General features: G+C 42.3%; 1 protein-coding gene across 1 annotated transcript; it reads right to left on the bottom strand.

Annotated features, from left to right (window-relative positions):
* Positions 1–497: 497 nt before the first annotated feature.
* On the bottom strand, positions 498–13433 carry mmp14b (matrix metallopeptidase 14b (membrane-inserted)). The gene is made up of 10 exons (XM_084370114.1): positions 12837–13433; positions 6270–6418; positions 6032–6154; positions 5489–5796; positions 4816–4977; positions 4250–4410; positions 4033–4171; positions 3719–3869; positions 2192–2307; positions 498–2103 (listed from the first exon to the last, which is right to left on the bottom strand). Exons 1-10 carry the CDS (start codon positions 12933–12935, stop codon positions 1631–1633), a joined length of 1881 nt encoding a protein of 626 aa, XP_084226240.1. The 5' UTR covers positions 12936–13433; the 3' UTR covers positions 498–1630.
* Between the last annotated feature and the right edge of the window lie 1032 nt (positions 13434–14465).

Below are 14465 nucleotides of genomic sequence, written 5' to 3'. Positions count from 1 at the left end.
TTTGGTCCTCAGTAGTCTGAAAACACACACACACACACACACACACACACACACACACACACACACACACACACACACTCTCTCTGTCTTTCTCTAACTGTATAGCTGAGATATGTTTTCCTGCTGTGCAGCAACGGCTTCACACAATCGTCTTCATTCCTGTTTCTACTTAAGCTTTGGATCCAGTCCGCGTTTTCCGACCCAGTTTCTGGACTGCCAGTTTCCGAGCCCCAGTAACGCAGAGTGGTGCAGTCGGGGAGCAAGAAACCTGGAGGTCCAGGAAAGACAAGACGGAGGAGCAATGTGATCGATATGAGAGGTAAGGAGTCCAGGTAAGAGCTGGATTATATGATAGCAGTTGGACCTAAATTGGAATATTACTGCATTAAAACAGGTGAGTGGGTCCAGTTCAGCTAAAAAAAGCAGTTAACAGAAAGATGGCATAAAGGGAGAAGGAAGGGTGAGTGATTTACTAAGTGAAAATCAAAGCACAGAAAGCCTTTTGAAATTACTTTATTTTGTAAGAAAAGCTTTAAAATATAAGCGAGAACACACACAGAAAATCTCATTGAGAAAGCTAGATCATTATCATTACTATCATTATCACTAGTATCATTATCATTGCTGTTAAACTGCTTGTAACCCCTGACTGGTAATGTAGCACCATGATTTGTAAACAAGTACAATGACAAAAGCGAGTCATTTTCAGATCTTTCAATTTATTTTCATTTGAGATGGATTCAAAGTAAAAAAAAAAAAAAACAATCAAGTTTCAAGAATACATAACCCCCTTCCCCATTCACTGTCCCCACAAATATAAAATTAAGGCCACTTTCAAAACTGTATGTCACTGTCCAGCAGGACTTTTTAATGACAATGTACAAAAACATTCTTTACACAGAGGACAACAACAATAATAGTAATGGTCATAATAATAATGACAACATCATTTATAATAATAATCAGCACTAAAGACACTGATATAAAAAAGAAAGGACACAGTCGCATTTATTGCTTAACTCTGTTATGAGTGTTTCTCATGCTTCATAAGGACTTGAGCTAATGTTTTGTTTCCCTTTTATGGTCCATACTGGCTCTGACATGTTACTTTACTGGAAGATTAAGAAACACAATGACTACGCCACTGTGGTTTCCAAATGTTTGTGTTAATGTGAGTGTGCAAGTTTACAAGGGGGAAGAACAAGCGATTGAACACGCTCTTTGCTTTTTTTGAAGGAACATGCTAGAATGGGCATCGTGAAAGATGCAGGTTCGAAGCGGAAATTCACAAGGACACAAACACTGACCACTGACACAAAACCTAAAAATATGACACAGAAAAAGGCTAAAACAAACAGCAATGAGCTGGCGTCAGGAGGCAGGCCGAGACAGAAGGGAGAGAAGAAAAGAAAAAAAATGGAAGGATGGAATGGTTGAAGATAGAGCAAAAGGAATCAGGCAGTGGTAAGAATATTTTGAAATGCAAGTCGGGTGCTTTTCCTTCTGCTCTTTCCCCAGTTTATCTCGTTCTCTCCTGCTCTTATCATCCGTGTTCAACATTTCTTTCCACTTTTTTTCTCTTTCTCTCCCTATCTTTCCCTGCCCCCTCTCTCCCCTCCTCCTCCTCCGTCTACACCTTGTCCAGTAGAGATCGTTGGCAGTAGAGGAGTCGGCGTGGGGTACCGTACCGACGGAAAAACACCAAGGCTGCCAGCGTCGCAATCACACACACTAACAGGAACAGTGGCACAACCACTGCTGCTGCTCCACTGCCACCACCAACCCCTTCCTCCTCATCCACCTCAATAATGATCACCTCTGTTTCCTCATCCTTCACCTTCTCCTTCTCCCTCTCCTTCTCCCTTTCCCTCTCCCTTTCCCTCTCTCTATCTCTAGTTTTGTCTTTATCCTCCCGTTCCTTGTCCTTCTCCCTCTCCTTGTCCTTGTCGTGTCCTCCTCCGCCTCTTCCTCCGTCCGTCTTGGGGTCTTCATTGGGGCAGCCCATCCAGTCACGAAGGGCTGATTTGGGGTATCCCGGCTCCACGCGCATCATCTGGTTGTTGAACTTCCAATACTTGTTGGCCTTGTAGAAGTAGGTGTACGCTGAGGGGTGGAAAACATAAATGTGAGAAACAAACCCTTACACATGAGATAATAATCAAAGAATAACTATACACACACAACCCCTTACCTTGATCTTTGCTCATGAAGGCTGCCTTGATGTTGTCAGGCGCTCCCTGCCACACACTAACTGCTTTGGGATAGCCATCATCAACAGATCGTGAATCTTCATTGAAACGGTAATACCTAAACAGAGCATAAGAGACAGGTAAGGAAGGACGGAAAGGGACAGAGAGAAACAGCTAGTGACTTCATGGTCACCCCTGAAAAATTTGCTCCTTGACTTGCACTCTGATTATGAAGACTTGACTTGGATTTGTTCTGATAGATATGCAACTTGAATTGGATTTGTCTGTAATGTTTCAAGACTTAACTCAAATTTGCCCTGAAGGACTTGAGACTTGACTTGGGTTTGCCCTCACAGACTTTATCTAAATCTTAATTTGACAGACTTGAGATTTGACTTGGACTTGTCTCGAATGATTTGAGACTTGACTTGAGACTTTGATATACTTGATACTTGATTTAAACTTGTCCTAAAAGACGGGACTTAAGACCTCGGACAGACTCGACTTGGACTTGTCACGAATGACATGACACTTTTCTTTGGCCTAAATGACTTGGTACTTGATTTAAGACTTGTGAGACTTGACTTGACTTGAGACTTGTTGTGAGAAACTTGAGGCTTTATGTAGACTTTATGTAAAAGACTTAATACTTTACTTGAGACTTGACTCAGACTTGCCCTAAAGAACTTATCTTGACACACTTGAGACTTGATTTAGACTCGATTTGAGTCTCGTTCTGACAAACTTGACTTGGACCCCTCGCAAATAACTTGAGACCTGATTTTTCTTTGGTCCAAAGTATTTAGGACTTGACTTGAGACTTGTACTGACATAAGTTAGACTAGACTTGGACGTAGCCTTCATGAATTGAGGCTTGACTTTGACTTGCTCTCAAAGACTTGTGACTTTCTCGACTTGGTGTAGACTTATCCTAAAAGACTAAATACCTGACTTGAGACTCGACTTGGATTTGATCCCCAAAGTTGCTGTAATTCACTGTGTGTTTCTACAAGACTAAACCTCGAGACAGACCACAAAATTGGTGTTGAAATATTGCAGACGGATTGCTGTTGACGCTTCCAACAATCAGACTCTCTCTCAATAGACTAAGACGAGGAGTAAAGGTGTTGTCTGGTCACAGGGCATGTTGTTTTCTTTTAAATAAAAGCCTCCTCTTGCCTTTGACTTTGTTTATGTAGGTGGCTGTTTGCACGGTAATCACTGACTGCCATACTTTACCAAACTTTTTATAACAATGACTATGGTTTAAATATGGGGAGGCTTAGTTCCTCAAGGCCTGTTTATATGTTGAAATGAGAAGCAGGTTTGTAATTCAGGATAAGTGGCTGACTCCAAGCACTGGGACCTTATATGGTCAACTTTCAAACACGTGTTTGGTGGGGGTGACGCAACTGGATTTTTCTTCAGTATTAGTAGTTTATAGAGTTCAGCACAGTTTTGTTGTGGGATTTTACATACACACACACACACACACACAAACACACACACACACAAATAAGATGACTAACTTGTTTGCTCTGAAGTAAAATGTCTGTCCAGTGGGGGTGTAGAAGAGAGCTGCGTCTATCCGATCTTTGGGAAGTCCAGAGCCCATTTCCTTTAGACTTTTAGGGTAACCTTGATCCAGAACTGATTCAGTGAACACCCAATACCTGTCCCCTGGAGAGAGAGTGAGGCAGAACGAGGCAGAGTTTGGACAGAGATTCACAAACAGAGGACGAACAGTGATGAGATTAATGCACAATGTAGCCTGTTGGATGATGTCTGCTTGTAAAAGGGAAATGTTGTGAATGTTTCGTCAATGTACTACAGCCAGACTTACCTTTAAAGAAGGCAAATTTCCCATCTTCCCTTTCAAAAGCAGCATTGATATGAGTGGGCAGTCCCCTCCAAAAGTGACCAATTGGCATGGGATATCCATCCAGAACATGGTTGTTACGTACTCTCCAGAACCATTTATCCTGAAAGAGATGAGATTTATTAACAGCCTGCTAGGCAAACCGTCATATCAAAAGTCCAACAAGGATATGATGGTTTACCTTGAACACAAACATTTCTCCTCTGAGGATGCCGATGGTGTCGAAGTGCCCATCACAGATGTTGGGACCAAAGCGAGGCCTGTCTGGTGAATATGTGGGATCAGGGCCGTGGTTCGGTGTACGGGGTGTTACAGGAGGGGGCTGAGGGCCTGATCCAGATCCTATGTGAACAAGGACATATGAAAATGGTTTTCAGAGACTCAACCTTAACCTGTACACATCGTATAATACTGGTCTTGGAAGATCAAATGAAACTTAATGATCCCCCATGTAGATTATAGGTTATGAAGAAGCAGACAACGGAGAGAAAACAAACCACCAACGATTACACATACAGAATGAGAAAAGGGTTTGGAGCAAAAATAGCACAGGTTTTGGACACAATTGAGATTTATACATCATCAGAAAGATTTAACGTTTTACTTCTACCTTTCAAGTCTACAGTTTTCTCTTGGTGTATCACTGTAGTTCTTTATGCTTCAAACATGCTGAAAATTGCAACAAGCAGATAAAGACAGAGCTCTGTTTTGGACGGTGATATGGTTGCTGAACTGTGGAAAACGCACCATAAAGTTGCTGTATGCCTCTGCGGTCGTCATCAGGGAGTCGGAAGGTCTCGGTGTCCATCCACTGGTAGAAGGGAGCCATGATGGCTGAAGGATCATTGGAGTGCTCCAGACCAAGAGCATGACCCAGTTCATGCACCGCGACCAGGAAAACATCATTGCCTGAAATGGCGTAAACACAAAAACACCATTTAATATAACTTTTTGTTTGTTGCAAATAATGAAAGTAATTTGGTATAATGAAATGAGTTTGATCTCATGCTTATGCTGAGGATACAATGAGTACTGAAAGAGAAGAGCAAATGTTGCTATCTCCCAGTTTTTAAGTGACTCACACACACACTTATCACATCAGTAAGTCAAAAATAAAGTCATCTGCAGGTCAGGTGATTATGTGTCAGACACAAACAGCTGATGTTGCAAAACTGTGTGTCTGCTCAACCAAAAATAAACACTTCTCTATTTCTGCGGTATTACCAAAGCCCGGGGCATGCTCTCCCTCAAATGCACTCACACAAGACTGGACATGTTGCTGCTCATGTTTTGCTCACAACAGCAAAATAAAGAGTCCCGACTCCCCAACATAAAAGTTAATTACCAACATTTGTGTCATCACATTTTCATTTTAAGAAAAAGATCCCCTTGTTTCAACATAGATTCATCAGAGTCTCACCTAACAGATCCTTGTTTCCAATGGTCCACGGCTCAGCTGCATCAAAGTGGGTGTCCCCTCCGATGCCATTACCAGGGAAATAGGCATGTGCCAAGAAGCCTCCCTCGCCATCGAACGGGCTGCTGTCACCATGGAAACCCTCAGCGAAGAAGAGCATAATGTCTGCAAACTCCTCCACCTTGTCCCGTATGTAACTGTAGGGGATTTCCCGGAAACGGAGTGGGGTGACGCCCTCCCACACCTTGAAGGCCCTCCTGATGGCCTCGTGGGTCTCGTACTCACCAACCTTAGGGGTGTAGTTCTGTATACTGAAGAATGTAATTGTGTGTGGGAGCGAGAGGGGGGAGGGTGGGAAAGTTGAGACAGAGTTTGGAGTTATTCCCTCTTTATGGGAAAACCATTTCAGTTGTTAAACAGTCACCTCACTTGTTTTTGGTTCATTGAGTATGAACATGAAATTAAGCAGAAAATTCAAAGTCATAGGGACTGTTCCATCATGTCTTTGCAGTTGCAACACATTCACTTTGACGTTTGCTGACTTACGAGAAAGTGATTTCATTCTTGTTCCACTTCAGGCCTTGGATGGCGTATCGCTTCCTCCTGAGGTTGGTCTTCAGCTCGGCACCAAACTTATCTGGCACACCACAACGCGGTCGCTGCATGGCCCTGGAAAAGACAAGACATAATCCACTCAAAACAAGGTAAGAAATAGCACTTTTAATTTGTGTTTGGGGGCTGTACTTTTACAACATGTAAAATAAAGCTGTTTGATTGTGCTCACTCAATAGTGTTGGTGTCAAAGGTGCCGGTGATGGTAAGGCCGTAGAACCTCTGCATGGCGGCAATGGCTGAGGGGACAGAGTGTGGAGAACGAAGGGAATGGGTCCTCAAGTCCCCTGGAGGCAGGTAACCGTACTGCTGCAGCCATGACTTTAAAGCAAAACAAAAAGGAGACAACAGTGTGACTCATGAGCAACATTGCAACATCTAACCAAGGAAAATCCAGTCCCAGTATGAAGAAAGAAAAAAAGGTTAAATTTGAAACATCCACAGAAACATGTGATACCTCAGCTGATTTTTGTTGTTAGTCATAGTCAGAACCAGCATTAAGGGACTATTTGGTATGATATTGATCGTGACTTACAGGGACTACAAGTCCACGATGTTTTTGGGCGACTGCAGCAAAAACACATTCCTCGCTGACAGCAAAAACAAGTTCTTGAATAACGCTGTGCTGTGTTTTGATATCTGGATATTTGGACGGTCAGAGCAAAATTATTTCAAGCCACTGGCACGTCTCCATTTAATGACTAAACTCAAAAGCTATTCAACAATCATTCAGCTCTCCACTAAAGACTGTAGTGGATAGAAACTAAGGTCGACATGAAAGAATAATGCCAAGCTTAAGCCCAAAAAAAAGCTTCAAACAGAGTTGGATCAGATTTCAACATAAACACAGTCAGACAGAAACTGAAAAAAGGAAATCCCCCCAAAAGAGTTAAAGATTAACTTCAGTTTCTACACTGAAGTCATCCTGTAGCGACTTGTTTGTGTTTCAGTGCAGATTGTGACAGTTATAACTGAACTTATCTGTTGGATTTATACATGAAGAAAGACTTAATCTGAAGCTCTTCAAGCATGTCTTACGATGGTCACTGAGTTCTTCATGCCTCCAGTTCCCTTGGTCTCAGTTAGCCTGACCTTACTTTCCCCTGGAAACCCATTTCTCTGCGGTGCTGGTTTGACATCTGGACGTGTGCCAGCGGCTTCGCTCCGCACCTCTCCCACACAGCTTCTCCTAAACTCTTTCCCTCTCAAACTAGAGCCGAAAAATAACACTGAAGCTATTGTGAGCACAGTGAAAACCGAGACTACTTTGATATTCTGCTGTGTGCAGTGACTTTGTGTGCTTGTAATGCACTTTTAGGATGTGTTTCATTGTTTGGATATAGTATGGGCTGGGCTGATAAAGGCTGCCTGTCAAAATTGACCTTTTGTGGGACACGCTCGTGCTTGACGGATAGGTTTAGTTGTTGTTTGTGCAGAGAAGGGGACTGAGAAAGAGAGGAGAGAAATATAGGGAGTGTCCCAGGGTGAGACTCAGGCCTTGGGCAACCTCAGCCGATGTCTCCAGTCGAGCAGCAGCGTCAGTCAGTAATTTAACTGGGAATTTCTTCAACCTCGCATCCAAACCTCAAAGTCAAACTCTTCCCCCCACGTCCATGTCTCTGTCTTCGCCTCGTCACTCCACCCCTTCTCCTCTCTTCTCCCTCATCCCTCTCTTATGGAAAACCCAGAGACTTGAGGGTAAATACTTATGAACAACCACACCCAGATCCACTCAATTATTGCCCATCTGCCGCTAAAGGTTGCTAAATACAATGAAGTCAAAACATGTTTAACTGCCTCGTTTCAACATTTTTCCACTAATAATGTACAGTACAAAGCAGAAGTCTGAAAGCAGTGCTGACATGGATTAGCTGAATATGTGCTTAGGTCTGTGGGTTTATATTTATGCATGACTATACTTGTGTGAGTTTGGGCAGAAGTGAATGGCAGAATGACATTTTGGAGGCCCTTGAAGGTGTAATCTCTTCCTCTGTGTCCGTCCTAGAGAGACATGGAGGTCTCAGTGTTTAGACTTCATCCCTGAATGAGCCCTTTCTGGTTCTGACTCACCCATGGAGCTCCACTGGTCACATAAAGACTCACTGTTTGCCACTGTTACAGCACGTCCACATGAGCGGGAAAGTCGAACACAAACTTTAGCATCTCAGAACTAGATGTATTTCACTGTGGATGTAAGAAAAATGGTGTTTAAGGGGGGATCTGACTGTGCTTGAAACCTTATTCTCCTCTCTTACACATTCACTGTTTTCCTTTCTACAAAATCCGAACTTTGCCCTCAGCTCAGTCAAAAGACTGCTGTTGAGTGACACTGGACATTTGTTTCAACATTAAGGCTCCCACACCTCTTTCATGGGTCCCTCAGGTGACTTGACAAAGTCTTATTCACCGTCACACTTGGCTATTTTTGACCACACTAATGGGTGAGTCTGGCTGAGTAACTGAAGTAGTAGCAGGAAAAGGAAATGGTCACTATTTACAGTGGCACAGGAGATGACAGCCCAAACTAATACAGTCTTTTGATGTAGAGCAGTGATTACCTTTTTGGTCAGTTGTGCAGCCACAGCCCACACCGATGAACTTAAATACCCCTTCACTGACAACCCATAATTTCATTTATTTATCCATTACTTATAACTTTATTACAACTGTTCATTAATTATTTTTGCTACAACCATATATCCTTGAATTTGAGCTATTTTACTTATCCATTACTATAAGCTAGCTATATTTCAACTGTTTGACCGCCAGTTAAAGCCATTTAAAATTCTCTACATGCTTTTAAACTAGTTTTCCTGGCCCTTTGAAACCTGGTGTCAACGTATTAGAGTTGCCTCAGTATAAAAATATATATGTTTTTATTCAAATAATAATTTCTTTCCTTTCAATTAGTGGAGCTACCCTCTTTCCAAATAACCCCTTGCAACTGCTGTTATTGTTAAAGCCACTCTTGATCCCAAAGATCAAAAAGAAGCGCAGTGCAAAAGCTCTCTCAGGAAACCAAATCCAGGATGGTGAGGTAAAGGGCGCAGCTTGCTCACATGCAGTGATGTGAGTTTATTGTTTAATGGAAGATCTACAAAGAGTCAAACAACGGTTGCTATGGATGTCTCCTTTTGCATAGGATGAGCGAGCGAGAAGGAGGGATTGCATTTCAGAAAAGAGAGTCAGTTGTTCCGTTTGGTGAGGGCCAATGGAAAGAAACTCTGGTCAACAGCGATGGGAGTCCAACTGAAGCATGCTGGGTATACAGCACACACACACAGCTCCTCATTACACATCTACTCACTCTGCCCAGAGAGCTGCAGTATTATGTCAGCTGTCATAAACGTATGAAATTATTGCTCCCACTTCACTTGAAACAGCTCGTTACTGGCTGTTAGCGTGTGACTGTGTGTGTGTGTGTGTGTGAGGGAGGGAGTTTGTGTGTACTGTAGGTGTATTCAGCGTAGGACGTCAAAATCAAACTAGTGACATTCTTTCTTGCTTTATGAACATTCGCCCGAGGCTAATGCCGCTCCTTTAGGAAAACATTTACGACCTTGCTGACCCCTCTGGCCAGGAGCTTCTCAACACACATGTAGAAAGGTTTGAAAAGGTGTGTTTTATGTGTGTATGTAATCCCTCAGCTGTTGTCTATTAAAACAAACATTCTCCAGCCAACAATGAGACAAAAGAGTGGGAAATCATAAGCCTCTACCAATGTCTAAACTAAATCTCAATGACAGGGAAAAAGGAAAAAAGCTTCCCCGAAATCTGGCTCATTGCTTACTTCCTGTGTGAACAGGAAATGAGATAATGACTTTGAGTATTACCTTATTTCCTGTAACACCTCCTATCTTTCCTCAGGGAGGCTGCCCTCAGGCCACCCACTGGTGATCTTTAGGATGTGACTTTGTTCCTTCCTTTAATTCTTCCTCTAAATGACCAGTGAGACATCAAGATGGGACCAGTGTAAAGTTACAGTTCAACCAGTCTGAATCCTCTTGCATCCGTGCTTATTCCCATTAGGAGCAGATGTAAAGAGACAAGCTGTATATTCACACAGGATGTGTGCACGACAGCTATGATTTACATCCTGTCGTATTCAGCTGGTTAATTGCTTCATTTTCCAACTGTCCTTTTCCCAGATTGCATCACTCGCATCACCACAATGCCTCTCTTTCTTCTCAGCAACAGCCTCCTCACTGTCCTCCCCGCTTTGCCTTCATCATGTCATCTCATGTCCATTTATCTTGCTTTGTAGTGAATGACCTCAGCTTGTAACAATTTCTGCGTGCGTGTGCCTAGGAGAAGATCTGTGCACATATGGGAGGAGATGTGTGTGCGTGTCACACGCAGGTGGCTGCTGACACACCAAGGTGTTTTTAGCCATGAAACAAAAGCCCACTGCCCGCTTCCTGTCTCAGCCACAGACCACAGGACATGACTTGTGCACCTACATCCTTGCAACCCCCGACTGTTTATCTCAGCAACACGCACCCACTGACCAGCAGACAACCACTCACTTAATTAAACTTATTGCTAATTAAAACACAAACATCCTCCTCCATAACGGAGCTGTGCACCGATATTGGTGACTTGTGGGTTTGCGGAGGCTACATATGGGCTCACAAACATCCCCTGTTGCAATGACGTTAAATGAAAGACACAGGAAGCTGTGGTTTTGTCATAAAAACAGAGCATGTGAATCACTACATTAATATAAACTTATTGAACCAACACACTTTGCAGGGCAATCCAGGTCAAACCTGTCTGAAAATTTCCACAGAAACTTAACAGTCTTTCTACTTAAAGGCCAACCAGTGATTTTTTTTACCATTAAAATCATTTATGTTGTAGCTTGAAGTTCCAGTTTCTCTTATGCAGGCTTGCTCATTTTTGAAAGTTGATGTTCCTGTTTTTTTAAGGTGATGATATAAAAAGATCCACTCAAAATGAAAGGACTTTATATGACTAAACCTATTTCCAAAGCAACAAACATCTTGTAACTCTTTCCAGCACTTCTTTTTGCTGATACAAGAAAAATGACTTGGACGTTTGAGGTGCTGGACCTACCAACACGTTCAGCCTCACTGCACATTTGCCCTTCATTGAAGCCTAGAAGTTGTTTAACATTACTTGCTACAGTAAATATTTTAATTCATTTGTCAGTAGCCTCGAAAAGGAGTCAAAGTACTACAAATTTAAGGGAAGGCATTATTTTGTTCGTATAATTTTAAAAGTATTTCTAAAATCTATTACTCAACTTAATTGGATTTTACTGTGATTAGCTTAGAAACACTGACCAATAATAACCAATAATTGATTGTTAACACATCTAAACAGTTGAGGAAATTCCTTCAAATTTGCATCCCTGGTATAACAGGTTCCAATCCTAGGTTTTGAATTGTGTCCATGGGCAAGCTCTTCGGTTTACATCTGAGTCACAGATTCGCCTTTGAGTTGACAGCCTTATGTAGGTCAGTGGAGTTAACTCCATTTTCTTCCACTAGCACAGCTGGAATTATTCCGTAGGCCACAGACAGGAGAGAATGATTGGAGAGACATTTGGCGCCACTGTGTGACCTACCAATATCATTCAGGCATCTAAATGCACACATACACACTCATACACACATGCAGAATGCCTGCTTACGATGCTAAAAGAAGCCGGTGTGTAGGGGTATCATAACAGTGTCACTTCCTGCAACATTAACCCAGAACAGAGCTGGAGCATTGCTGATACTGCAGAACAGAACAGAACAGAACAGAGCAGAGAGGATGTACAACACTAATTAGACCTGGTACCTCAGCTCTGTGGGTGATTGGAAGCCTTTAACTTAACTCGAATTCACACTGTGCCAAGTGTTTTTCCACAACTGACCATGGGTGAGATGCTGCAGAAGCTCTCAGATTGTAAAAACCCACCTCCCCCCAGTCCGCTGAGCCCTAACGCAGGACAGATGTCAACAATTACATCTCCCCATCCCTCTGAATAGAACTGTACCCACAACTATCAATCCCCCCCTCCACTGCCACAAAAATTGCCTCTGTCTCTGCCCCGACCACAATACAAGCTCATGCATTTCTCGTTATTTGCTTTTTCTCTCCCTCTCCTGCTTTTGCCCCCTCAGCATTTCTCACTGTTTTCACGAGCGCTATCGTCATTATGGGCTGCTTCCTCTGACCCAGGGTCAAAGCCTCGCCCATATTCCTGTTGAACTGTTAAATAATTATTTATAATGTGTTTGAACAATGATTTATGTTGAACAATCTGATCAAATAAAAACATTAAAATGTGATGAGTAGCAGGAGAGATCCTTCACTCTTGTGAGAATACAGTATTTTTCATTTGCTCATAATTTAAACTTTTCGTTTACTCCTGAACTCCCAACTTTCTCACAATATTATTTGTTTTTCTTTAATCCTACATCTATTTATCAGGTTTACAGAAGCAAGTTTGGATTTAATTATTTTGGTTATTCATCTATTCTGCCTTTATTTATCTGGTTTTATTTCTCTATTCTGGATGTATTTGTCTAATGCAATTGCTTGATTCTCGACTTATTTGTCTGGCTTATTAATCATATGTATCATCAGTCCAGGATTTATTAATCTGACCGATTAGAATTAAGCTTCATTCTATCCGACTACACCCCTCATCCCTGGCTTTATTCCTCATCCCTGGCTTTATTCCTCACCCCTGGCTTTATTCCTCACCCCTGGCTTTATTCCTCACCTCTGGATTGATGTGTCGCTCCGTCGCCCCCTGTGCGCTCAGCTCCCACACCACCGCCAGCAGCAGCAGTCGGACAAGCGATTTCAGCTCCGGTGCCATCACTTGACTCTCCAAAAATCAAAGCTAAAAATGGACAGCTCTTCCTATATCACTTCGCGCAAACTTCCCTGTGCTATTTGTCAGAACATTATATGTGAAAAAACGTATCCCACGAACGACTTTCCGGGCGCAACTGTGATCGACTTTGCGCACAGCGCAAAAAGAGTTTCCAGAGGACACGCAGAAACTCGAGTTACTTATAACACGAGAGGTATTTGTCCAGTCTGTGCATTCTTCTCGCGTTTTGGTGAATTTTAACCAAGGTATCGGACGTTACTGGGAGCAGGAAGTTGGAAGGGGGACTCTGGAGCTGCACCCTGTGCGTGTTTTATGTCCAAGTTCTACTTGCGCTTTGCTCCAGATGTTGCAGCCGACTTTGTTTTCATGAAGCGGTCCTAACTCCTCGCTGTCCTCTCAGCCCTATCTTACAGTCGGCTTATTTTGATCCCCCTCTCCTCTTCCCCTCTCTTCCAGCTGCAGACGTGGTAGTTTGATACTCCCTGGAGACCTTCAGCTGGAAAGTAGAGGGTTGTAAACCTCCCCCTCCTAATCTGCCCGCCCCTCTGACATGGAGGGCTGGAATCAACTTGGTGACCTTCACATTAGACTTTGTAAAGTTTGGTCTTACCCTTGGGCTGTGATTAAATGCCTTAATGCTCCCTGAAATACATACAAGCTGTTATTATTTACAGAGAAGAGAGCGCAGACACCGAGCTGAATGATACAATACAATGAACCCACATTTGCAAAGTAGGAATTTAGGACATTTATCAGTACAGTCATCTGATCCCGTAAACAGAAATATGACTTCACCTTATCAATTAAACCATTTGTTAAGACATAAAGTTCTTCTCAAGCCCAGGGCAGCAACCAAATATCGTTAAGCTCTTATTTTCAGTGTTACACTGCTTAGGGTTTTAAAATGGGGAGCTCATTATCAGTTTATTAATGGCTGTCCTTTTAGTAATGCATTGCCCACCAAACAAATGAAAACTTCTGTCTCACACTCATTCTTCATGGGTGCTTAACAAGTATGCCCAAACGCACTGTCTCTCTGTGCAGCCTCACGCTGTGTTTAAAAGGGGGGATTGCGCCCTCTAATGCACATATAGCACATACATTTAAACGTGTCATGAGGTATAACCTCCTAGTGTATCCATACCTTACACTTACTTACTTACTTTTTTTGTCTTGCATGTTGCCTTCTGTTTTCTTTAAGAGGAAAATCTTCGTCCACTACCACTATAAAGGCAGTGATGGTTTTGGTTTCCAGATTATACCTGAAGGTGGCAAGTATTCAGAGTCTTTACTTAAGTAATAATAAATGAATAAACTAATACCCAATTGTAAAAAATACTCAATGCACATAATTCTCTGTTATATACTATTAAATATTATAGCATTAGATTATTGCTTTTTAGCATTAATGTAAAAGCAGGATTTACTGTTGTAGTTGGTGAAAGTGGAGCTGATTTTTGAACTACTATTGTATAGGACTGCAACTAAGGATTATTTTCATTATGGATTAAT

The sequence above is a fragment of the Pagrus pagrus genome (assembly GCF_965226575.1).
Source record: "Pagrus pagrus genome assembly, chromosome: 12".
NCBI lineage: Eukaryota > Metazoa > Chordata > Actinopteri > Spariformes > Sparidae > Pagrus > Pagrus pagrus.
The sequence above is the reverse complement of the archived record's forward strand: the minus strand, read 5'-3'. Positions and strand labels throughout refer to the sequence as shown.